Source organism: Hylobates moloch, unplaced genomic scaffold (genome assembly GCF_009828535.3).
Source record: "Hylobates moloch isolate HMO894 unplaced genomic scaffold, HMol_V3 SCAFFOLD_1, whole genome shotgun sequence".
NCBI lineage: Eukaryota > Metazoa > Chordata > Mammalia > Primates > Hylobatidae > Hylobates > Hylobates moloch.
In genome coordinates, this window is record NW_026652276.1 from 147,212,687 (window position 1) to 147,240,584 (window position 27,898).

Here is a 27,898-nt window from a genome sequence, read left to right on the forward strand (position 1 = left end):
TTGAGCCACCGCGCCCGGCCAACAAAGTAGATTTAAGGAAATTTAAAAAAATATTCATTTGTGTCACTTGGCTTTTATCAAAGGTCCTGACAGATTGTACATATTTATTAACTTTTCCACCCATACATAAGCCAAAAGCTCCTTTACATCTAAATAAGAAATTAACCAATTGAATAATACAAAGATTAATAACATCACATTATATAGTGCATTTCTACAACTGAAATGGTGCTTAATACATCACCTGTATTCTTTAATGTTTACATTTCGACAGTGGAGAGAGCTAATATTTTAAATAAGATCCAGAAATTGAGAAACTGTATTCCTAACATACCTTGATAGCACTCCATGACTGAGAAGTTAGGAAGTCAATGGGACTCAGATGAGTGTGTTCAACTGTGAATCGAAGCAGGAAATCCAATTCAAGGGGGTCTATCTCTTTCTTTCTCAACAAAATCTTGAGAGTAGACAAAATTGAAAAGGATTATTTGGTTTACATCAAAATCATGACACAGGAAGTAGTCACACATTTAACAGACATGACTGAGTAGGCAGAACCATATCTACTGGGAACTCCAATTGATATCTGTTCTATTGCTGAAATAGGGAATCTTAGATTATGTCAATGATCTCAAAACCATGATCAGAAGTCTAACAGAAAATAATTATGAAGGCTGATTTATTCCTATTCTAACACCTATCACTATTAGCAACATATTTAAAATATGCATTTGTATTAAGTGTATTATTAGATCAAACTTATCTTAACATTTATACAAAATGAGAAAACCTCAAGTGACAATGGATTAAATTACTAAACAGAAGGTAGAACCAGTATTATTAGTTAATTCTGGTATAGTAGTTATTCAATAAACTACAAGGTACATGAAGGATTTTTTAATATGTAAGATTATATTGAGAAGAATGAGAAAACCTTTTATAGGTACAACTAAACACATTGTGAAGTGGAATAAACTTTAGACATTCTGGTCACAGAACTGATAAAAAAATCCATAGTATATTTTGGAGAGTACAAATGAAGTATTCCTAATTTCCATATAAAAACCATAACACCCCACAAAGCTAAACAGGTAAAATTTTTGAGCTTTATATTATCTTAAAATTCCAGATATTTTCAAAAGGTGTTATGACTGATAACATGCATTAAAATATTTTATTCGATATTATTTTTACTTGAGTTTATTTCAACAAACAAGTAATTATCCATATAGTTATGAAACTTTGATTTATACAGATTGTCAGGACTTGAGATTATGATATAGGTATGGCTTCCAAGGGGAAGTTTTAAATAGATGTTCATTTCATGTATTATCTTCCCTGGTCTTTTTCTATTAATGAGCAGTACATACAAAACAAGTATTTCATGCCTGTAATCCCAGCACTTTGGGAGGCAGAGGTGGGCAGATCATGAGGTCAAGAGATCAAGACCATCCTGGCCAACATGGTGAAACCCCGTCTCTACTACAAATACAAAAATTAGCTGGGTGTGGTGGTGCACGCCTGAAGTCCCAGCTACTCGGGAGGCTGAGGCAGAAGAATCGCTTGAACCTCGGAGGCAAAGGTTGCAGTAAGCTGAGATAGCACCACTGCACCCCAGACTGGCGACACAGCGAGACTCCGTCTCAAAACAAACAAACAAAAAAACAAGTATTTCATTGTGTAATGCCTTACTCCTGTTTATTACATACATAGTTCATCATTAGCTGCAGATGTGTATAAAGTGCCTTCTTTGGCACACACAGAATAGGTAAGACATAGACCTTTCCTTAATATTTGGATAGAAAAAGACATAAAGCAAACTGGCTGATAAAAGGACAATCTGCTTATTTTATCTAGGAATGTGGTCTGCCAGGGTTTCTTTTTTCTTATCACGAACACTTTTTTTTTTTTTTTTTTTTTTTTTTTTGAGACGGAGTCTTGCTCTGTTGCCCAGGCTGGAGTGCAGTGGCGCGATCTCAGCTCACTGCAAGCTCTGCCTCCCAGGTTCGTGCCATTCTCCTGCCTCAGCTTCCCAAGTAGCTGGGACTACAGGCGCTTGCCACCACACTTGGCTAATATTTTGTATTTTTAGTAGAGACAGGGTTTCACCACGTTAGCCAGGATGCTCTCAATCTCCTGACCTGGTGATCCACCAGCCTCGGCCTCCCAAAGTGCTGGGATTACAGGCGTGAGCCACCGCGCCCGGCCATGAACACTTTTATTTAAACAAAGTCTTTCATAGAAATGCATGTGAAAAAGGAAAAAAAAAAAGGAAGCAGGTTTCACCGAAGGTGTGGGTAAGAAACCTGGAGCTCTCTTTACCTAGTCACTGCTGTCATTTTCTTAATTTTAATTGACAAATAATAATTATATATATTTAAGTGGTACAGTGTGATGCTTTGATACACGTTTATATTGTAGAATGGTTAAATTAAGCTAATTCATATATCCATCACCTCACATACTTATTTTTTGTGATGAGATTTAAAATCTACTCCTTTAGCAATTTAAAAATATACATTATTAATTACACACAATGGAAAAAAAGGAAAATTCAGTCATTTGTGACAACATGGACGAACCCAGTCACTGTTTTGTAAGGAGCTCAGCTCCACTCAGATCTGGACTCATAACCCTCATCTCAAAGAACCTTCCTGGTAGTGCCTGGAAGTTTCTTTACAGGACCCGAGAAGGTGAGAAGAATGTATCATGAATGTTTTTCAGGGTGACCGCTGTGGTAGGAGCGTAATGTGTATACCCACCCCCCCGGCCCCACTCCCCAAACCAAAGCACTGGGACCTAGGAGAAGACTGTCACATGCCCAAGTTCCCTGTGGGAAGCAAATTCCCCTCATGCCACCAAGGGCTTCCAAAAAAAAAAAAAAAAAAAAGGGTCTATTATATTTTGCTTCAGCAGAAATAAAATATATAATAAACAGAGGCATCTGCCTTTGGTTCTGGGGATCCTTTTTCAAGTAACTGATCTCCTTACCTGAAAAGCCATCTGGGACAGGAAGGTGAGCTTGTCCTTCTCAAACAGCGCCTGGCTGGTGTAGAGGAAGACAGCGTGGGTGATGCTCTCCATCAGGACAGAGATGCGTCCCTGCACGTCTTCCACCTTGTCAGCCTGCTCGATCGCTCTGTGGAACAGCACGTTAAAAGCCTGGGAAATTTAATGTGACCATTAGAATGTGATAATTGGTGCCTGGATGTCTAGCTAGCCCCAGATACACAGGGCAATGGTTTAAGGTTTATCTACGGGGAGTGGGAATGAGGCAAAATTTTTAGGAGGATTATAGTTTCTGGCACATGGTACATGCTCATTAAATGTTTGCTGTCATTACTGTTATTATGAATATGATTCCATGAAATCCATTCAATCTCCTTCCAAGCAACTGAATTGCATCATTTTCTCTCCTTCTGCCCATGTACTTAAAATAATATTTTAATATTTAATTGTGGTAGGATACACATAAAAGTTACCATCTTAACAATTTTAAGTGTACATACATTCAGTTCAGTAGTGTTAAGTACAGTCACATTCTTGTGTAACCACAAGAAATGTGGAATTTTTTTTCATGAACATAAATTATACTGTTTAATACAGATTCAAGGGCATACGTTTTTGGGGGAGTAGGTTTTACTTGCAGTACAGATTCTCTTCACGTAAGATTACAAAAATACAACACAATGTGATGAGCCCAATTTAAAAATTACATGTGGCAGTCCATACTAACACAAATTGCTCCCAAAGAGGAACAAGAAAAGCTAAATCCAGTGTCACTAGGATGCCAGAGCTTTTTCATGTTGCAAAACTGAAGCTCTGTACCCATTAAACAACTGTATATTCTCCCTTCCCCGCATCCCTGGCAACCACCTTTATTCTACTTTCTGTTTCTATGAGTTTGGCTATTATAGGTACCTCACTGATGTGGTTTGGCTGTGTCCCCACCCAAATCTCATCTTGAATTATAGCTCCCATAATTCCCATGTGTTGTGGGAGGGACGTGGTGGGAGATAACTGAATCATGGGGGCAGTTTCTCCCATACTGTTCTGGTGGTAGTGAATAAGTCTCATGGGATCCGATGGTTTTATGAGAGGAAATCTCTTTCACTTGGCTCTCATTCTGTCTGGCCTGCTGCCATGTAAGAAGTGCCTTTTGCCCTCCGCCATGATTTTGAGGCCTCCCCAGCCATGTGGAACTGTGACTCCATTAAACCTCTTTTTCTTTATAAATCACCCAGTCTCTTGGGTATGTCTTTATCAGCAGTGTGAAAACAGACTAATACACTCATATAAGGAGACTCACAGGCTTACTGTGACTGGCTCATGTGAGTTAGGATAATATCAAGGTTCATCCATGTTGTAGCATGTATGAGAAATTTATTCATTTCTAAGGCAAAAGAATATTCAACTGCATGGATATACAACATTTGATTAATCTATTCATCCACTGATGGACATCTGGGTTGCTTCCACCTTTTGGCTATTGTAAATAATGCTACTCTGAATTTGGGTATTTGGATATCTCCCAGAGACACTCTTTTGATTCTTTTGAATAAATAACTAGAAGTGGAATTGCTTGATCATATGGTAATTCTATTTGTAATTTTTCTGAGGAATTGCTACACTGTTTTCCATAGTGGCTGTGCCATTTTGCACCCCCACCAAAAGATTCCAATTTCTCCACATCATTACCAACACTTGTTATCTTTTTTTTTGATAGTAGCCATTCTAATGGGTGTGAGGTGATATCTCATTGTGGTTTTGATTTGCATCTCCCTAAAAATTGGTAATGTTGAGTATTTTTTCATATGTTTTTGGCCTTTTTTGTTGGAGACAAACTTTCATTCTGTCATCCAGCCTGGAGTGCAGTGGAGTGATCATGGCTCACTGCAGCCTCAACCTCCTGGTCCTAAGCAATCCTCCCACCTCAGCCTCTTGGGTAGCTGAGACCACAGGCATGTGTCATCACACTTGGCTAATTTTTGAATTTTTTTGTAGAGACAGGGTTTCTCTGTGTTGCCCAGGCTGTTGATCATTTTTATAACATCTTTGGAGAAATGTCCACTTATGTCCTTATTTTAAAATCTGGTTATTTGCTGTGTTTTGTTGTTGTTGTTGTTCCCATGTACTTTCAGGATGCCCTTTGGTCACCTCTTCTTCCTTTAAAGATCACTCTTGATATTTATTACTCTCATTCATGCCTTGGTGATAATGGTGTTGTATGAATTGCTATATCTCTCTATATAAATATAAATTTGAAAAATATATCTATATATATAAATAGCTATCAATATAAAAATATCTATTTATTTATTTTTGGATGACAGGGACCAGAGATCACAGATTAATTCACCTTGAAGTATGTATATTTGAGTGAAAGTAAAATCCTACAATGACAGATATATACAGTAAACACTGGTAAGAAGGCATTAACGATGTACAGCTTGAATATGTCTTATCTGAAATGCTTGGGGCCAGAAGTGTTTCAGATTTTGGATTTTTTCAGATTTTTGAATATTTGCAAATACATAATGAGATATCTTGGGGATAGAACCCAAGTTTAAACACAAAAGCATTTATAGGTTGGGCTTGTGGCTCATGCCTGTAATCCCAGCACTTTGGGAGGCTGAGGCAGGTGGATCACCTGAGTTCAGGAGTTTGAGACCAGCCTGGCCAACATGGTGAAATCCCATCTCTACCAAAAATACAAAATTTAGCCAGGCATGGCGGTGGGTACCTGTAGTCCCAGTTACTTGAGGGGCTGGGACAGGAGAATCGCTTCAACCCGGGAGGTGGAGGTTGCAGTGAGCCGAGATCGCACCACTACATTCCAGTCTGGGTGACAGAGTAAGACTCCATCTCAAAAAACAAAACAAAATGAAAAAACAAAATTCATGTATGTCTCATATGCACCTTATACATATAGCCTGAAGTTAATTTTATACAATATTTTAAACAATTTTTTGCATAAAGTACATGAGGTCAGGTGTAGAATTTTCCACTTGGGGCGTCTTGTCAGCATTCAAAAAGTTACAGATTTTGGAGCATTCTGCTTTTTGGATTAGGATGCTCAATCTGTACTAACCTGATATTTACACTTTTTTAAAATCAGTTTTTCGTTTACATACAATAAAATGTGCCTATTATATATACAGTTTGATGAGTCTTGACAAATAGATATATTCTAATAATAACTGTAGCAATCAAGATAAAGAACCTTTCTACTTACATCACCAGAAAAAGGTCTCATGTGCCTATTTACAGCCAATTCCCACCACCATCCCCAGCCCCAGTCAATTACTGACCTGCCTCTGTCACTGTAGAATAATTTTGCCTTTTCTATAATTTCACATAAATAGCATCATATGGTATATACTCCTTGGTATCTGGCTGCTTCTTTTCAACATAATGTCTCGGTGACATACCCATGTTGTTGTGTGTACCAACAATTCATAACTTTATGTTTTGAGTAATAGCCCACTGTGGGAACATGCACAATCTGCATGACTATTAATGTGTCTATCCTTTGGATTGTTTTTAGACTTTGGCTTTTATGAATAAAGTGTCTATGAACATTTGTTAAGCTTTTTGAAGGCATACATTTTTATTTCTCTTAGGTAAATGCCTGGAGTAAAAGTGTGAGATCATATTTTGTTAACTGTGTATTTATAAGAAACTGCCAAACTCTTTTCCAAAATGGTTTATTGCATTCCTTCCAGCAATGTGAGAGAGTTGTAGTACCGTATCTGTGTTACACTTGCTATTAACAGTCTTCTAAAACTTTAGCCATTCTGTGGGACATAGAATAAGACCTCATTCTGCTTTTATTTTGCATTTTTCTGATGCCTGATGAGCATTTTTTATGTGCTCGTGGATAATTCATATGTGTTATTATATGTCTGTTCAACTCTTATTACTGAGTTGTACAAGTTCTTTTTATGTCCTGATACAAATTCTTTGTTTTATATACATGTATTGAGAATATTGTCTTTGCTTGTCTGTGGCCTACCTTTTCATCTTCATATCTTTTGAAAACCATAAACTTTTAAGCTTGATAAGGTTCAATTTATTAAGTTTTTATTTTCTATTGTGTCCTAAGAAACCTTTGCCTAACCCAAAGCCCTCTCTTATTTTTTTCCTAGAAAATGTATAGCTTAATAAATTCATTTTGAATTTTTTTATATAGTGTAATAGTTTGAGGTTTAATTTATGTCATGTGGATATCCAATTGTTCCAGCACCATTTGTTGTAAAAACTATCCTTTCCTCATTGAATTGTCTTGGCACCCCTACTGAAAATCAATTGACCATGCATTTGTGGGTGTACTTCTGGATTCTCCAATCTGTTCCACAGATCTATGCGTGTTTCTTCAGGCCAATACCACAACATCTTGATTCGTGTAGATGTAAGTCTTAAAATCAGAAATTGTAAGTCTTCCAACACTGTTTTTTTTCTTTTTCAAAATTGTTTAGCTATTTTAAGTCCTTTGAATTTTCACACAAATTTTCAGGATAAGCTTGCCAATTTCTACCAAAAGGAAAAAGGAAATGCCTTCTGGTGTTTTGACTGGGACTGAATTGAATCTATAGATCAGTTTGGAGCGAACTGATATCTTAACAATATTGAGCATTCCAAATGATAAACATGGTGCACCTATTTAGTTAGGCCTTCTTTAATTTTTCTCAACAATATTTTGTAGTTTTTAGAATACAAACCTTGCATATATTTTATTAAAATTATTCCTAAAAAGTTTCATGGCTTTGGAAGCCACTGTAAATAGTGCTAAGATACTGATTTTATTTTCCACTTGTTTCTCATGTATAGAAATACCAGATACATTGTATATCAACCTTATATCCTGCAACCTTGCTAAAAATTCACTTCTTAGTCCTGGCAGGGTTTTGGTGGGTTTCTTGGGATTTTCTATATACATAATCAGGTCATCTGTGAAGAAACAGAGTTTTTCTTCTTCTTTTAAATCTCTTGCCTTCTATTGTCTTACTGTACCGACTATAACTTCCAGTGCAGCGTTGAATAGATGTGCTGAGAGAAAGATATCCTTGTCTTGTTCCTGATTTTAGGGAAAAGCATTCCATTTTCAACATTAAGTATAACGTTAGGTGTAGATTTTTTCTAGATGCATTTTATCATGTTGAGAAGTTACCATCTATTCATTAGTTGAGAGTTGGTTGTTTTTTTTTTTTTAACTCATTTGTTGAAATTTTTCAAGTTCTTTGCATCAATTGAAACGACCAAATGAGCTTTTTCTTCTTTTATTATGTTAACTGATTAATTACACTTCGTGATTTTTGAATGTTAAACCAATTTGATTCTTGACATACATTCCATTTGGTCATAATACATTGTGCTTTTTATATATGGTTGGATTCAATTTGCCAACATTTTCTGGAGGAGTTTACCAACAATGTTTACAAGGGGGACTGCCCAGTATTTTTCTTTTATTGTAATGCTTTAGTGTAGTTTTGGAATTTGGGTAATACTGGGCTGACACTGATGATTTAGTTTTACTCTTCTCCTCTCACATGGTTACTTTCAAACTCCAACCATACTGTGCTTGTTAAAAGTTTTGCATACTAGTTCTGTACTGTTAGGAAACCTGCTAGTTATGCTTGATCCTTTCCTCTTTATTATTGCCCATAACCAGTCCATCTCCAAGAGCCAATGATTCCAGCTTCAAATCATATCTCAGGTCTGTTCACGTATCTCTGAGTCTTTTGTCCTCACATCAGTTATCTGCTTGAAATCTTCCAATGGCTTCTTGTTGCACACAGAATATAATCCCCAAATTCCACACACTGTGGTCTACAAAACTCTGTGTTATTAAGTCTTTTCCACCTCTCTAGATTCATTTCTTGCTACCTTTCCCCTTGCTCATTACCCTGCAGCCACAGAAATTCACTAACTACCTGGAATCCCTGAATTCCTTCATCTCACACATTCCTGTTTTCTCCAAACGCTCTTTACATAGCTAAGTCCTACTTATCCTTCAGAAATAAATGTTACTTCCTCTGGGAGGCCTTCCCTGAGCCCCCAGTTAAGCAGCCTCTCCGCCTCTATCATTCTGTCTTACAATACTTTCTACTTTTATAAACAGATGTATGTTCATAAAGGTGGAACTATATCTATGTGTACATATACATCTATATGTATCTACATATAGATATACCTCCACCCTTACGTTTTTTCCAAAGCCATACACTCAAGTGACAAGCATCTGACATGATGATTGATCACAATGAACATTTGTCTAAAAACGGATGAACAGATGAACAGAATGAATGAGCACTGCCCAGCAGGCAGCAGCATGGTACAAGGTATGGAGCATGGGCTTTGGAAACAGTTACAGGTTGAAATGCTGGCTCTTAACAATAACAAATGTAAATTCTTGGGCAATTTATTTAAAGTTTGAAAATGTCATCCTTATTTTTTAAATGGGGATATTATATCCTTTATTGAGATGTAATAGGGATAAAGAATAAGCCAAAGTATAAATATGCCTTGCATGTAATAGTGACTTAATAAATAGTTGTTCTTATTATTTTTCTTTGTTTAGCAAAGAAATATGAGCATTCTCTTTCCAAGACATATTTTCACAAAGACAAAATAGGAGCCTCAAGGAAAATTCCCTTAAATTTAAGAGTCTGCTGGCCAGGCGCAGTGGCTCACGCCTGTAATCCCAACAGTTTGGGAGGCTGAGGCGGGCGGATCACGAGATCAGGAGATCGAGACCATTCTGGCTAACACGGTGAAACCCCATCTCTTCTAAAAATACAAAAAATTAGCCAGGCATGGTGGCAGGCGCCTGTAGTCCCAGCTACTAGGGAGGCTGAGGCAGGAGAATGGCGTGAACCCGGAAGGTGGAGCTTGCAGTGAGCCAAGATCACGCCACTGCACTCCAGCCTGGGCGACAGAGGGAGACTCCGTCTCAAAAAAAAAAAAAAAAAAAAAAAATTAAGAGTCTGCTCAAGAGCAATACACCAATATAATATGATGCTGTATACATAGTTTAATTACCTCAAAGCCTTACTGAAAATTATAAATGAAAATTCCTGAGAATAAGAATTTTGCTTTTGTTATTTTGTTAACCAGATCCTCATTACTCCTTACTGGGTACACTGATGGCTTAAAAATACATTCTGGCTGTGCGCGGTGGTTCACACCTATACTCTCAGCACTCTAGGAGGCCAAGGAGGGGGGATCATCTGAGGTCAGGAGTTCGAGACCATCCTGGACAACGTGGCGAAACCCTGTCTCTACTAAAAATACAAAAAGTAGCCAGGCGTGGTGGTGCACTCATGTAGTCCCAGCTACTCAGGTGACCGAGGCATGAGAATTGCTTGAATATGGGAGGCAGAGGTTGCAATGATCATGCCACTGCACTCCAGCCTGGGCTACAGAGTGAGACTCTGTCTCAATAACAGTAATAATAGTTATTATTATTATCAATAATAAAATAAACTCGAATTTTCCAGAAACAAATTGAACTCCTCAAGTTTTCCATATTTCTTAGCTCATTCAGCATTACCTTCAAAGAGAATTGGTAGAGGGGGTTGATTTTTTGGAGGTCATTAATAACAAAATAAAGAAGAGATGCTCTTGCTGCCACTGGTCTGTAACATTCTCGGGCCTCATTGATTTTTCTTTCATTTTCTTTGGCTTCAATCACCTATGGTGGGATCAAACAAAATAAGTAACTTATTTACTCTTCATATTCTCTACACATATCCAAGGAATGGAAGGACGTACCCGAAATGAAAAATTATGAGTATTAAAATAGATAACATGCATGGCATCCATGGGCTCGAGCTTTTCTAAAATGATTACATTCATATTTTAAAATAATTTTTTAATAAACTGAGTTTCAGTGAGAATGGACATAACTCTAGTGGTTTTCTAGGTTAGAGATTAAACAAACCTGGTTGTTTTCAGTTCTACAGAATTTGTTTCTGAGTAATGTCACCTTCCTGCCTCCCCTCTCTCTTTCAAGGCTTAATAACCCAGCTATATCACCTCCCAGGGATGGCTCTTAAAAGTATGCTGGGTCAATTCAGCGCCAATAACTTTATTAGGCAACAAAGCATACAAAAGCATTCAAGGTCAATAATATATCCAGTAACAATGCTTACTAAAAAACCTTAATATAAAGACTCTCATGCCTAATTCTAACTTTGCACTGGATCATCCATATGTCCATATATTTCCATTTACTTTATCTTTATGTATTAGCCTCTGGGTACATTCAGAGAGATAATTAAAAAAGAAAAACCACCATCACCATCAACCAACATATCAGTTTTACCCAAGGCTCAAATATCTATTTCTTCTATCTAGGACTACTGCTGGTCCCATAGGATACAGTATTTTCCCCAACCTTCTCTATAGAGTTGACTCATAATATTTGTGTATAAAAGGAAATAAAATGTAGGGCAGAGAAGGAAGTCACTACATGGTGATATATTAAGAAGATAGGAAGACACATTTTAAGAGACAATTAGAAGTTAACTTCAAAGCTACGTTAATTTACTTAATTGTTCTAACTTTACCATCTCAGGAGCCATCTAATACTCACTTACTTGAAAAGATAGAGTAATTTGAGATTCCATTTCCTCACTCAATTTAAGACAAATATAAAGGATGTGTAGTGACGCAGCTTCTGCTGGGTAATTAATAGATTACTTAGTAATAAGGATATTCCAGAAAGCAAATAAGGGTCTAATTCACACCGAAACAATGGAATTTTAAGGGTTAATGGTCATTTGTGAAAGTCCAAAGTGCACATCACACATAAGGCATATTGGGACCCATGCTGGACATTAGCAGGAAGCCTATTTAATAAAAATTTCTACTGGCTTTTGGGAAATGTCATTTTTCCTGGGGTGAATAGTGCATTTGAGTACAGCAGGAGATTATCCTTTGCTCAGTATCCTGCCACGGCAGGCCTGTAAACAAAACTTTCACTCTAAGAATTTCTTTAAAATGTCCAACAGCTTGGAGAACCTGCAGAGAAACTGTAGGATACGAGTTTGGAAGAGCCGGATGCTAAGGCTTTTCAGATTTTCAGCCATAGAAGTGAGCAGGCCTCAGCTTTCTTCACATTTGGTCACCCAGGAAAAATAATAGCCGGACAGTGTCTAATTTGAATGAGATCTCTATGGAATTAGGAGAAGCACACATTCAACCATCTCCATCTCCATCTCCATTTACAATCCCACACAGTCCAATTGCACCTTATTAAATCACCTGAATTCCACAGGCTGGTCCTCTTAGAGGAATTACCAAGTCTGATTACATTGCCCACCCCATGTGTCTCATTCAAACAGACCATCAGAATCTGCCAGGCATCCTCTGCCCTTCCTACCTTGTGCTCTATCTCTGCCGCGGTGGCCTTTGTTGCCTCCAATCTCTCTACCAGTTTGGTGTCATCCAGAAAGCTTCCCTCTGCCGCAGAAAGGCGCAAAAGGAGATCATCTTCCAGATACTTGAGCTCAATTTTAAAATCATTTTGGTGCTTTGTCAATACCAACTAATAAAAACCAAGAAAAGTGTGGGAAATGGTGGTTAAGTACTTTTTTTTTTTCTGAGAGGAAGTCTTGCTCTGTCGCCCAGGCTGGAGTACAGTGGTATGATCTTGGCTCACTGTGACGTCCGCCTCCTGGGTTCAAGCGATTCTCCTGCCTCAGCCTCCTGAGTAGCTGAGATTACAGGTGCCTGCCACCACATCCAGCTGTTTTTTTGTATTTTAGTAGAGACGGGGTTTCACCATGTTGGTCAAGCTGGTCTCGAACTCCTGACTTCAAATGATCCACCCACCTTGGCCTCCCAAAGTGCTGGCATTACAGGCGTGAGCCACTGCGCCTGGACAAGTACATGTTTTTAAACTAGAGTTTCCTTAACCACAAATTTCATGAAATCAGTATATAATAAAACACCCTTAACATCAAAACTTTACCAATCATAATTTTTACAAATTCTTTAAAAAAACTTCAGAAGGTATGTTAAGATCTAGTTGCACTCCAGGGCGCAGAGTATAAGCACTTACGATAATTTAACATCATGAACCACAGGAAGAATCTGTTTAAGAAAACATCAGAAACTTCTGGTTTCTGCTCAGACATATAAAGGCTTAGAAGTCTCATTTCCGTTCTCAAAATAGGAAAAAAAACTCATCAACAATTCCTCTTACATACATCAGAGAACAGAGGTCACAGGGCAAATTGCCATCCTAAAAACAGGCAAACACAGAAAATCACAGCTTCTCGGGAACACTGATATGTAATTGGCTAATTGCTGAAGGTAGAGCTTGAGTTAAAACTTCAGGGGGGCCCAGTCTTCGTAGTCTCTACACTTCTTTGAGTTTTACCTCCAGGAAACGCCATCAGGTTCTTACAGTGAAGGTCAGATAAAATCTACACCAGCTCTGGGCTAAGGATGGGAAAAGTAACCGTTATGACACAAGCTCAGAGGGAAAGTAACCATTTTAAATATGTCCAGAACTTTCTGTTCTCCTTAACAAAAGCCTGCCCACAAGGGAAACTACTTGGCCAGTGCCTAATACGACCTGGATGTATTAGCCTGTTCTCAAGTTGCGATAAAGGACTTCCTGAGACTGGGTAATTTATAAAGAAAAGAGATTTAATTGACTCATAGCTCTGTATAGCTGGGGAGGCATCAGGAAACTTATAATCATGGCGGAAGGGAAGCAAACATGTCCTTCTTTCCTTGGCGGCAGCAGAAAGAAGTGCCCAGCAAAGGGGGAAAAGCCCCTTATAAAACCATCAGATCTTATGAGAACTCACTCACTATCACAAGAACAGCATGGAGGAAACCAACCCCATGATTCAGTTACCTCCCACTGGGTCCCTGCCACAACATACGGGAATTATAGGAACTACAATTCAAGATGAGATTTGGGTGGTGTCGTAGCCAAACCATATCACTGGGGAAGGGCAGACTTCCTGTCCTTTAAAAAAGGCTAGGTAACTCTTCTGAAGGTCATATCCCAGTGATTCAGGGCTCCTAAAAAACCCTGAGATTTAATGATAAGACAAAAGAATGCTTCCCCTCCATAATACCTTACCAACACATTGACAGACTCCAGTATAATATCAGTGGATTATAACTGAGAGATTTGCAAAGCACAGATTCTATTTAAAAATCAGTTTTTAGGGAAACCTAAAGACAACAAGGGAGACAAAAACAAGGACACCAGGTAAAACTGAAGCTACAATGAACATGAAACACAGCCTTAACTCCTAGCCTCAGCAATATAAAACCTCACACTAAACCGCTATTTACTTTTGTGACAGTTATCTAATACATCATGTCTGGTTTTCAAAAAATAAGTACAAGGTATACTTAGAGGCAAAAAAAAAAAAAAAAAAAAAAAAAAGAAGAAGACAGAACGCAAACCTCAGAACAACTCAGATGTGGCAGAAATTTTGGAATTATCAGACTGGGAGTTAAAAATAACTACTTAATGTGCTAACGGGTTTAATGGAAAAGTGAACACCATGCAAGACCACATGGGCAATATAAGTAAAGATAGAAACTCAAAGAATGAAAAGGAAATGCTAGAAATAAAAAACAATGCAACAAAAATGAAGAATTTTTTTTTTTTTTTTTTTTTTTTTTGAGACAGAGTCTCGTCTGTTGCCCAGGCTGGAGTGCAGTGGCACCATCTCGCCTCACTACAAGCTCCGCCTCCCGGGTTCACGCCATTCTCCTGCCTCAGTCTCCCGAGTAGCTGGGACTACAGGCGCCCGCCACCACGCCCGGCTAATATTTTGTATTTTTAGTAGAGGTGGGGTTTCACTGTGTTAGCCAGGATGGTCTCGATCTCCTGACCTTGTGATCCGCCTGCCTTGGCCTCCCAAAGTGCTGGGATTACATGCGTGAACCACCGTGCCCGGCTGAAGAATGTTTTTGATGGGCTCATGAGTAAACTAGACACAGTGACAAGAATCAGTATGCTTAGACATATGTCAGTAGATACTTGAAAAAAAAAGAATAAAAATTAAAAAGGAAAGAATATCCAAGAACTGTGAGATGCTTACAAGGAGAAGAAAGAAAAAAATGAGCAGAAGAAAGATTGGAAATAATGGTAGCTAAAAATTCTTCAAAATTAATGAAAGATACCAAACCACAGATCCAGGACACCCATAGCACATTAAGCAGGATAAATCCCAAAAAATCAACTCCTAGTCATTTCATATTCAAAGTACATAATATCAAAGACAAAGACAAAATCTTGAAAGAGTCCACAGGAAATAAATTACCTCACCTATGAAGGAACAAGGTTAAGAATTACATGGAACTTCTCTTGAGAAACTATGCAAAAAGGAGAGTTGAGTAAAATATTTAAAATGTTTAAGGAAAAAAAAATCAACAAATAATTTTGTATCTTATAAAATTATCCTTCAAAAGTAAAGCGTAATAAAAGCTTTCTTAGACCAAGAAGACTGAGGGATTTTGTTGTCAGTAGACCTGCCTTACCAGAAATGTTAAAAAGAAATTTCCTCATAGAGAAGAAAAATGATATAGGTCAGAAACTCACATCTATGTAAAGAATGAAAGAATATTAGAGGAGGAGTAAATGAAGATAAAATCTGTTAGTTTACTAATTGAGCTGTCTGTTCAAAACAGTAATAACAGCAATATAGTCAGTGATTATAACTTATGGATAAATGAAATGAATGACAGCAATGTTATAAAGGATGAGAGGGAGGAAATGAGAATAGTCTATTAAAAGATAACTGCATTACCAATGAGGCAGTAGTGTTATTTGAAAATGGAGTTAGAGGCTGGGCACGGTGGCTCATGCCTGTAATCCCAGCACTTTGGGAGGCCGAGGCAGGTGGAACACCTGAGGTCAGGAGTTTGAGACTAGCCTGACCAACATGGCGAAATCCCATCTCTACTAAAAATACAAAATTAGCTGGGCATGGTGGTGCATGCCTGTAATTCCAGCTACTCGGGAGGCTGAGGCAGGAGAATTGTTTGAACCCGGGAGGCAGAGGTTGCAGTGAGCCGAGATTGTGCCATTGCACTCCAGCCTGGGCAACAAGAGTGAAACTTCATCTCAGAAAAAAAGAAAAAAAAGAAAAAAGAAAATGGAGTTAGATTAGTTGTAAATGTACATTGCAAATGCTAAGGTAACTACTAAAAATTTTTTTAAAAGAAATACAATTTATATTGTACTTATATATAGCAATATATTTTGCTAAGAGAGAAGAGACACTGGAATCATACAAAATGCTTAAAACCAAAGAAGGCAGAAGAGAAAGGAAAAGAAAAATTATTATAAATACAAAATACGTACATTATATTGTAATATATAAATATTACAGCTATATATATATATAGAGAGAGAGAGAGAGCGAGCACACAATATATATAGCTAAGACAGAAGACACTGGAATCATAGAAAGTGCTCAATTAAAACCAAAGATGGCAGAAGAGGAGAAAAAGACAAACAAAACTAGTGAGAAACAAGTATGATGAATAAAAACCAATAAAAATATGGTAGATATTGATCTAATTATAGCAACAATCTTTTTAAATGTGAATTATATTGACATAGTAGATAAAAAACAAGACCTATCTACTGTCTATAAAACCCACTTTAAATATAAAAATTAAAAGTAGAGACAGAGAGAGAGAGAGAGAGATGGAGAAAGATATACCATGCTAACACTAATCGAAAGAAAGCTAGGGTGGCTATATTAAGACAAAGTAGTTATCAGAATAAGAAAAATTAGTGAGAACAAAGAAGTGCATTACATAATAAAAGGGTCTACTCTCCCTGAAAGCATAATAATTTTTTTTTTTTTTTTGAGACAGAGTCTCACTCTGTCACCCAGGCTGGAGTGCAGTGGCACAATCTCGGCTCACTGCAAGCTCCGCCTCCCGGGTTCACGCCATTATCCTGCCTCAGCCTCCCGAGTAGCTGGGACTACAGGCACCCGCCACCACACCCAGCTAATTTTTTTGTGTGTTTTTAGTAGAGACTGGGTTTCACCATGTTAGCCAGGATGGTCTCGATCCCCTGACCTCGTGATCCGCCCCTCTCGGCCTCCCAAAGTGCTGGGATTACAGGTGTGAGCCACCGCACCCAGCCGAAAGCATAACAATCTTTAATGTGTATGCACCTAATAATGGAGTGTCAAAATACACAAGGCAAAAACCAAGAACTGCAAGGAGAAATAAACAAGTCCACGATTATAGCCGGACAATTCAAAACCCTTATATCATAATTGACAGATCCAGCAGGCAAAAAATCAGCAAGGTTATAGCTGAACTGTGCAACATCATCAATCAACTGGATCGAATGTCACTGACAGACTACTTCATCCACTTACAGAATAATATACATTTTTCTCAAGCTCACATGGAACATTTGCCAAGATGGACCAAGCAACACACCAAAAAGGTTTAAAAGAATAGAAATCATACAAAGTATGTTCCAGACCACAACAAAATTAAATAAGAAATCAGTAACAGAAAGCTTAAAATTCAAAAACATTTGGAGCTTAAACAACACAGTTTAAAATAACACATGGGTCAAAGAAGAAGTCTCAAGAGAAACTTAAAAATATTTTGACATAAATGCAAACAAAAATACAACATATCAAAATTTGTGAGATGCAGCAAAAGCAGTGGTTAAAGGGAAATTTATAGCATTGAATACACAAATTAGAAAAGTAGAGAAGAAAACCTAAAGGTATTTATCTAAGCTTTTACCTTAGAAAATGAGATAAAGGAGCAATGTGAACCTAAAGCAAGCTTATGAATACATAATAAAAATCAGAGCAGAAGTCAGTAACATTTTAACCAGAAAATCAATAGAGAAAATCAATAAAATCCAAAGCTGATTATTTGAAAGGATCAATAGAATTTATAATTCTCTAGCCAGACTAGCCAAGAGACAAGAGAAGGCACCAATTACTAGTATGAGAAATGAAAGAGGGGCATAAATACCAATTCCATGAATATTAAAGGATAATAAAATAATCTTATAAACCATTATATGTTTACAAATTTGATAACTTACATGAAGTGAGTTGATACTTTTGGAGGGCAGAATCTACCAAAAATACATACATAATCTGAAAAGACCTATATGCATTAAATAAATTAACTCAATAACTAATAACCTTTCAAAACAGAAAGCACCAGGCCCAGATGATTTCACTGGAAGAAAAGAGTTAAGGGAGAAATAGTATCAATTCTCTACATTTTTTCTAGAAAATAGAAGCAGAGGGAACATTTCCTATCTCATTCCATAAGGCAAGCATTACCCTAAGACCAAAACCAGATAAACCCATTACAGGAAAAAAACAAAAAAACTATAGACCAGTATCTCTAATGAGCATAGTTGTGAACATCCTCAAAAAATTAGCAAATCAAATCCAACAATGTACAAAAATAATTAAACACCACGACCAAGTGGGATTTATTCCAGGTATGCAAGTCTGGTTCAAAAGCGAAGTAATGATATATAACAAGCTAAAGAAGAAAAATGTAGTCATATCAGTAGATGCAGAAAAAACATTTGATAAAATTTAACAGTAATTTAATGATTAAAAACTCTCAGCAAATTAGAAATAGAGGGGAACTTTCTTAACTTGATAAAGAAGATCTAAAAGAAGAGAATCATAGCTAACATTGTACTTAATGGTGAGAAGCTAGATGCTTTTGCCCTAAGATCAGGAATGAGGCAAGGTTCCACTCCTATTCAAAGTTGTACTAGAAGTCCTAACTAATACATTAAGACAGGAAAAAGAAATAAAAGGTATATGGAATGGGAAGGAAGAACAAAAAATTGTCTTTGTTCACGCATAACATGATAATCTATGTGGAAAATCCCGAAGTATGAACGTAAGGTCTCTTGCAACTAATAAGCAGGTGAACACAGTTGCAGGATACAGATTAATATACAAAAGCCATTGCTCTTCTATACACCAGCTTTAAACAATTGGAATTTGAAATTTAAAACACAATGCCATTTACATTAGTACCAAACAACTGAAACACTTAGGTATAGATTTCACAAAGTATGTTGGAGATCTGTCTGGAGGACTAAAAAACTCTGATGAAAGAAATCAAAGATCTAAACAATGGAGAGATATTGCATGTTCATGAACAGGAAGTCTCAATATTGTTAAGCCATTCTGAATATTGTTAAGCCATTATTGTTAAGTCATTACTTTCTGAAATTCAACACAATATTATTCAAAATATCTCTACATTATTTTGTAGATATTGAAAATCTGATTCTAAAGTTTATATTAAAAAGCATAAGATCCAGAACCATCAAAAATACACAGAAAAACAAAGTCAGAGAATTGACACTACGTGGCTTCCAGACTATCAAGCTACAGTAATCAAGGCGGTGTGATATTGATGAAAGGATAGACAAACAGATCAATGGAATGAAATAGAGAACCCAGAAATATGAATAGATCCACAGAAATATGGCCAACTGATCTTTAACAAAGATCAAAGGCAATTTAAGGGAGAAAATATAGTCTTTTCAACAAATGGTGCTGAGACAACTAGATAGCCACACGCAAAAGAATGAAGGTGGACCCCTACTTCACACCATGTACAAAAATTAACTCAAAATATACAACAGAGCTGAATGTAAGAACTAAAACTACACAACTCCTAAGAGAAAACATAAATCTTCATGAACTGTCAGTTAATGATTTCTTAGCTATGATACCAAAAACCAAGCAAGAAAAAACAGATAAATTGAACATTACCAAAATTAAAAACTTTTGTGCTTCAAAGGACACCAACAAGAAAGTGAAAAGACGACCCGCAGAATGGGAGAAAATTTTTATAAGTCACAGATCCAGTAAGAGTCTGGCATTCAGAACACAAGAACTCCTGCAACTTTTTTATGCTAACATAAAAAAAATACTATTTTCTTATATGGTCTGGTGGTGCCTTGATTACAGACACGGTCCCTGATCCAGCTTGGCAATTAGTGCACAAGGCAGCAAGCCCGTGGTCCTTTGAACTCTGACTTGGTGGATGACTCACTCCTGGCATGTTGCAGTTAAACTGAATGTGAGCACATTTGCAAGGAGGTCTCAGGGAACCATATCCACTCATACCCAGCCTTGATCTCATGGCTGTCTTTGCCTACGTGGCAACTGCTGCAGTGGCAAATCCAAGTAAAGCAGCCTCACACAGAGTATGAGCATGGACCAGAATTTCTTGCATGGCTTAGTAAAACATGATTGCTGGACCCCCAACCAGAGTTTCTCAATTAGTGGGATCTGGGATGTGGCCAGATAATTTGCATTTAAAGTGTATTTGTATCAGCACCAGCTGATGGTGATGCTGCTGTTCCAGGACCCCCAGTTTGAGAACCACTGACTTATACCAGGGTGGCAATCGTTTTCTGGAAAGGGCCAGATAATAAATGCTTTTGGCTTTGTAGGCCATTAAGGTATCTGTTGCAACTACTCAACTCTGCCATTATAGTGCAAAAGCAGTCATAGACAATATGTAAATATATGAACAAGTCCGTTTTTTGTTTTTGTTTTTGTTTGAGACAGAGTCTTGCTCTGTCCTCCAGGCTGGAGTGTAGTGGCACTATCCCGGCACACTGCAACCTCTGACCCTGGGTTCAAGTGGTTCTTGTGCCTCAGCCTCCTCAGTAGCTGGGGCTACAGTTGTGCGCCACCACACTTGGCTAATTTTTTGTATTTTCAGTAGAGATAGGGTTTTGCTATGTCGGCCAGGCTGCTCTCAAACTCCTGGCCTCAAGTGATCTACCCTCAAGTGATCCAGCCTCAGCTTTCCAAAGTGTTGGTATTACAGGTATGAGCCACTGTGTTTGGCCATGGCTGTCTTTTAATAAATTTTATTAACAAAAAGAGGTGGCAGGCCAAATTAGGCATGGAAGCCACAGTTTGGAGACCCCTGATTTTTACTAAGAAAAAGCATTCTAGCTTAGTTTTTCAAAATATGAATAATGTTGTTCATCTGTGTGAAGAAATCCTTTCAAGTTCCAAAATGTAGGCCATAAATCTCTAACATCTGAAATATAAATCCTTGTTTTAATTCTTAATATATCTCATTTAAATTTTTGAGACACACTATTGCCAAATTTGCCCAGGTTAGCACATAAATTCTTTTTATTTTTCACATCACCGTTTCAATATTCAAGTTTATTGTTAGAAAGCTGGGCACAGCATGGCTGGGCGTGGTGGCTCATGCCTGTAATCCCAGCACTTTGGGAGGCTGAGGCCAGAGGATCACAAGGTCAGGAGTTTGAGACCAGCCTGGCAAATATGGTGACACCCTATCACTACTAAAAATACAAAAATTAGCTGGGCGTGGTGGCACGTGCCTGTAGTCCCAGCTACTCGGGAGGCTGAGGCAGAAGAATCGCTTGAACCCAGGAGGCGGAGGTTGCAGTGAGCCGAGACCATGCCACTGCACTCCAGCCTTGGTGACAGAGCAAGACTGTGTCTCAAAAAAAAAAAAAAAAAAAAGCTGGGCATAGCATTCCCTTATAGTTTTTAATCTGTGTGTAGTTATATGCCTTTGTCTTCTTTTACTTGCCTTTTATCTTTCATTCTTCACTAGTCCTTATGGAAGTATATCTACTATATCACTTCCTCACCCCTTCTTGCCAAAGAACTAGCTTTTTAATTTTGTTAATCTTTTCTGTTTTCTATGTCAGTATTTTCTGATTTTATCTTTATTATTGCCTTTCTTCTACATTTTAAGGCTATGTTGTTTTGTTTTCTGTATATAACACTAAATTTAATTATTTTCAGCATTGTTTCTTAATATACTTAGGGCCATAAATGTCCCTTTGAATACTAGTCATAACTAGCTACCAGGTCCTTAATTTTTCCAAGCTTGCTTCATTACACCTCTTTTTCATTCTTTAGCCCAGGCTAAATTAGTCGATTACATTCCAACCTACCTGGGCACATACCTCTATTTTACATGACTCGTATGCCTCTTTGTTTGCCCTCAAACAAGATCCAGAGCCACCCTATCTCCTACTTGTGGCATAACCGCAACAATCTAGCATTTATGAAGAGCAACTTTGAATTGTTTAACTTTTAACATGTATAATTATTTTTCCCAATTAGATTGCAAGATTCTAGAGGCCAAGAATCCTATTTTATACTTCTGTGTCTAGTACTGTGATTTGTGCAAAGCAAGTGCCAACTAAGTGTTGGTGGTGACGTAAACATTTTTACCTTAAGTTTCTCCAAATCTGGCCTTTCAATACTGACAACCTCTGCCAGCAGCTGGGCTTCTAGACCATCTTCTGTGACTGTGAAATTGAGGAGAGTTGTCTGAGCTTGTAATTCCGGCTTATAGTGAGGATTTGCCAATTTTGTGTGAAGGATAAGGCGAAAGTTCTCGTTAAATTCACATTCTTTATCTCCAATCCTGATACACCTAAATGGAACAAAACACAGACTTTCATGAGACTCCTATGACCCATAACTGATACTAAGGTGTCATTCCATTCCTGTATTCTTATAATGGACCTTGGCCAGAAGCTCAGGTGATTGAGAATTTTTCAGCTGCTCCCAAATTTCCTAAAGTACAGCAGGATCAGCAATCACCCATCAAATCTCTATATGATTTAGTTTCCTCATATGTGAAATATTGACAATAATAGTACTCACCTCATAGTGTCACTGTAACAATTAAATACAATCATATAAAAGACCTATAACAACAAACATTGCTTTTATTATTATACAGTAAGTCCTTGATGTAATTGATAAACTTGCAAACTGTGACTTTAAGCAAAACAACATATGAAGAAACCCGTATTACCACTGGCTAATTGATATAAACAAGAGTGAAGTTCCTATGGCATGTTCCTGGTCACAAAAACATCATCAAACTTCTAAATAAAGGCCTCAAACACTTCTAATATTAAACACTGAAATAAATGTGAGCTACACGTACATTTAAAAAGGTTAATAAAAACAAGATAAATATTTACTCAATTCTTGGTGCATTAGTGAGAAATGGTGGGCATAGTGGGGGTAGGTTAAATTGAGAAATAAATGTGTACAAAGCAGAAAATCTTAAGCAGCACCTCCTACCACCACACAGTTCAAAAGCAATGACAGATCTGGCAGGCTTGAGAAGGGCTTTTGTAGTGCAATGTTTAGTGTCATGCATTTGTATGATTATCGTCTAATTTACAAATTTTTATTTGACAATAGTTTGTATTCACTCGTTCATTCCTTTTCTAACCCACTGATTCCAGTTCAGGCTCATGGGTGGCTGGAGACTACCCTGGAAGCTCAGGGAGCCAGGTGGGAGCCAGCCCCGGACAGGATGTCATTCCATGGCAGGGCCACTCACACACCCCCACACTCACTCACTCACACTGGGACCATATAGACACTCCAGCTCACCTAACGTGCATAGCTGTGGGATATGGGAGGAAACAGGAGGACAAGAGAAAATCCAGGCAGACACGGGGAACGTGTGCAAACTCCACACAGACAGTGGTCCCAGCAAGCAGGAAGTGATTTTTTTTTTTCCCTCATCAACATTAGCAATGAAAGGATGTTATTTCAGGGCCAGCTGTACTTTCTGTGATTAAATGTACATTAAATGCTGCAATTCTTTAAGGATAAGATAAAATGTGTGTGTATGTGTTTATGTATATCTGTATATATATGTATAATGCATCTTAGGTATATAAGTATTTAATATACTTATGTATGTTAAATAATGTATTAAAATATTTTATTTTTATAAAGATGAAATATTAAAAACATATATATTCTTTTTTGTGTGTGTGTGACAGTGTCTCACTCCTTCACCCAGGCTGAAATACAATGGTACAATTTTGGCTAACTGCAACCTCTGCCTCCTGGGTTCAAGTCATTCTTGTGCCTCAGCCTCCTGAGTAGCTGAGATTACAGGTGCATGCCACCAAACCCAGCTAATTTTTATATATTTTTAGTAGAGATGGGGTTTTGCCATGCTGGTCAGGCTAGTCTCGAACTACTGACCTCAGGTGATCCACCCACCTTGGCCTTCCAAAGTGCTAGGATTACAAGTGTGAGCCATCTTGCCCAACCCCAAACACATACATTTAAAAAATTACTTTCCAAAACTTTCTGCATGGCTTCCTGTAACTGCAAATCCTTGGTTGCTTCAACATCTCTACTTAACCCTTTCCTCTGAAAATTATTTCTGTAAATAGTCACTAGGCTAATTCTGTTCAAAACTCCCAGCTTAATTCATGTTATTTTTTTAATTTAAGGGTACATAGTAATTATATGTATTTATGGGGTACATGAGATGTTTTCATACAAACTTCATGATCTTTTTCCTGCTAGGAACCTGCTATGAGGATCTAGTAAAGGGGGAGCTTTCTAATTCATGCAAGAGACAGAGAAGCCAAAACCACAAATACTGGAACTTCTCAAAGTGGCCTAAGCTGCTTAGAGTGAAACTTCTTATGAGGCCTAGAGGCACGGCTGCAGCAAAGAGTCTCGGCTCAGTCTTCTATTTTACCTTACATATGAAAATTGTGGATTCTTTCTTCAATATTAAGTGTATAAAATATTTAAATTGTATAGATGTCATCATGATAGAAAATTAGCCAGAGCCCAATTATTTTAATTGAAATTATTTTAAATAGCCATGAGAAAAAAGTATCTATTGCCTAGCTCATTGACTTCCAGGTGAGAGGTTATTTCACTGAATTTGTCAATTTTGAACAACTGGGTAAATTCTAAAGAAAAGATGATCTATCACATTCAGGCAGGGCTCTTTTTTATCAAAATGTCACAATATTAGCAACAATTTTTAATTCGAGGACTGATATCCAGAATGCCATAAAGTGGCAATGTTTTATGTGGTTCTTGGAGGATGTTTTATAATTGTGTTGTGCTCAGAGATTAGGTCTCTTGTGTCTACGGGAAGGAAAGTGCCTCTTAACCACTGGTTGTGTTATTTGACTGGAAACATTTTTAATGAGACAACTGGTTTTAATGTGTAAAGACTATTTAAAAATTCTAGTTTTCTTACATTACTAAAGCTTTTGTTGCCTGAATACGAATTTAAAATCCCAAAGGACTGATCAGACTTATGACCTACTGTCTTCATCTAATTCTCAAATTTTGTTTTCTCTGCAGAGTGATCTTACACTGACAACAACAACCTTCAGAGTTGTTGATTAAGCGTCTAAACTTGAAAAAATTCTGCCCGATAAGCCATTTTTGAAAACCCTATTAGTTGAATGGTGAATTTATTCACTTTATTCAGTTTGGATTTGTTTTTACCTTGCCAGTACCTCCTACTATTTAATTGTTTTCCAAGAGGAGAATAAGCAATTCAGCTAGCAACCCTCTTCTGCCCAAGCCAGTATATACCTGTGCAGTACATACGTCCCTTTTTTTTTTTTTTTTTTGAAACAGAGTCTCGCTCTGTCACCCAGGCTGGAGTGCAGTGGTGGGATCTCAGATCACTGAAAGCTCCGCCTCCTGGGTTCACGCCATTCTCCTGCCTCAGCCTCCCGAGTAGCTGGGACTACAGGCGTCTGCCACCACACCCAGCTAATTTTTTGTATTTTTAGTAGAGATGGGGTTTCACCATGTTAGCCAGGATGGCCTCGATCTCCTAACCTTGTGATCCAACCGCCTCGGCCTCCCAAAGTGCTGGGATTAGTTGTTCTTTTTTTTTTTTTTTTTTTTGAGACAGAGTCTCATACTATCACCCAGGCTGGAGTGCAATAGCATGATCTCGGCTCACTGCAACCTCCACTTCCCGAGTTCAAGCGATTCTCCTGCTTTAGCCTCCAGAGTAGCTGGGATTACAGGCATGTGCCTCCATGCCTGGCTAATTTTTTTTGTATTTTTTAGTAGAGACGGGGTTTCACCATGTTGTCCAGGCTGGTCTCAAACTCCTGACCTCGTGATCTGCCCCCCTCAGCCTACCGAAGTGCTGGGATTACAGGCGTGAGCTGCCGTACCCGGTTGGCACCAACTTTTAATATAGTGATTTATTCTTCCATCTATTCAGCCAATAAATATGTATTCAGTCATGTTTCTACAGTTTGATAGGCAAACAATGATCAAACATCTGTACAAGTGAAAGATGGGTAAAAGAACTGAATAAACATTTCTCCAAAGAAGAAATACAAATGACCAATAAGCATATGAAAAGATGCTTAACATCATTAGTCATCAGGGAAATGCAAATCAAAGCCATAGTGAGGGACCACTTCACACCCGTGAGAATGACTATAATAAGAAAGCAAAGACAGTAACAAGTGTAGGTGAGGACATGGAGAAACTGGAGCCCTCATACACTGCTAATGGGAACATAAAATTGTGCAACCATGTTGGCAAGCGGTTTGGCCATTCCTTAAAATTAGCATGGTGTGGTGGCACACACCTGTAGTCCCAGCTACTTAGGAGGCTGAGGTGGGAGGATCACCCGAGCCTTGGGAGGTTGAGGCTGCAGTGAGCTGTGATCAGGCCACTGCACTCCAGCCTGAGCAACAGAGACCCTATCTCAAAAATAAATAAATAAATAAAGAATAGTTTAAAAATCCAAACAATGAAATATCACGGAAAAACCCACCGACCTAATATTTGGCCATAGAATGGAATGAAGTATTGATACATGCTACAACACAAATGAAATCTGAAAATGTACAAAGTGAAAGAAGTCACAAAAGATCACATATTATATGACTCCACTTATGTAAAATGTCCAGAACAGGCAAATACAGAAAGATACAGGAATTTCAATTTTAAAACAGATTGTGCAGATGGTGGCCCAACTCTGTGAATATACTAAAAACCACTGAATTACACACTCTGAGTGGGTGAATTATATAATATGTGAATTATATCTTGATAAGGATGCTACCAAAAAAATGGAACAATTATCAAGAGGTCAAATCATTAACATTTGGGCTTTTATCAATCTGTAAGTTACCATGCTAATACAGTTTCTCAGAAGTTCTTGCTTGTCTTTTGAGCATAGCAATGCATATCACAGGATAATCTTGTTTGATAAGGACATCGTTCTAAATTAACCTGCCTCTTTTGACTATCTAGTCAAATATGTCTACAGTGGAGAGCATCATCAAAATTTCTCCTATTGAGTTTCCTCTTTCCAAGGATTTCCAAAATGATCTCATGAGTAGCTTTGAGAAAATCTTTGTTAGTGCTATTCACTGTATAGTTCACGGCTAGTTCTTTTGACTCAGCCTAACTTCAGGATTTGTATGATTGACTTTTTAAAAAACTGTTTTTAATTGACACATAATTGTACATATTTATGGGGCCCCATGAGATGTTTCAATACATGTATACATTTTATAATGATCAAATCATGGTATTTAGCGAATCCATCATCTCATTGATCATTTCTTTGTGGTGGGAATATTCAGAATCCTCTCTTCTAGTTAGGTTGAAATATACACTGTAATATTGCTTACTGTAGTCACCCTACTGTGCTATAGAACACCAGAACGTGTTCCTCCTCTCTAACTAAAAACCATTGAATTGCACACTTTAAGTGGTCAAATGGTATATAGTATGTAAATTATATCTTGATAATGGTGTTACCAAAAGTAACAATGATCTATTAAAATGATCAATGGGCAATTTTGTAACCACTGACCAATCTCTCCCCACCATCCCCCCTCCTTTTACCTCCCCTGCCTCTGGTAACCACTTTTCTACTCTACTTCTGAGATCAGCTTTTTTAGATAACACAAATGAATGAGATCATACAGTATTTGTCTTTTTATGCCTGACTTATTTCACTTAACATAACGTCCACCAGGGTCATCCATGTTGCCACAAATTACAGGATTTTATTCTTTTTTATGACTGAG

At 37.7% G+C, this 27,898-nt stretch overlaps 1 protein-coding gene across 1 annotated transcript in view; it reads right to left on the bottom strand.

The window, feature by feature from the left end:
* Positions 1-27,898, bottom strand: part of DNAH11 (dynein axonemal heavy chain 11) — a 363,007-nt gene that overhangs the window by 43,133 nt on the left and 291,976 nt on the right. The window contains exons 66-70 of the mRNA XM_058446556.1: positions 22,260-22,464; positions 12,386-12,550; positions 10,553-10,693; positions 2,992-3,162; positions 335-457 (exon numbers count right to left, since the gene is read on the bottom strand). Coding sequence (XP_058302539.1) covers positions 335-457; positions 2,992-3,162; positions 10,553-10,693; positions 12,386-12,550; positions 22,260-22,464 — 805 coding nt within the window. The remainder of the gene's footprint in view (positions 1-334; positions 458-2,991; positions 3,163-10,552; positions 10,694-12,385; positions 12,551-22,259; positions 22,465-27,898) is intronic.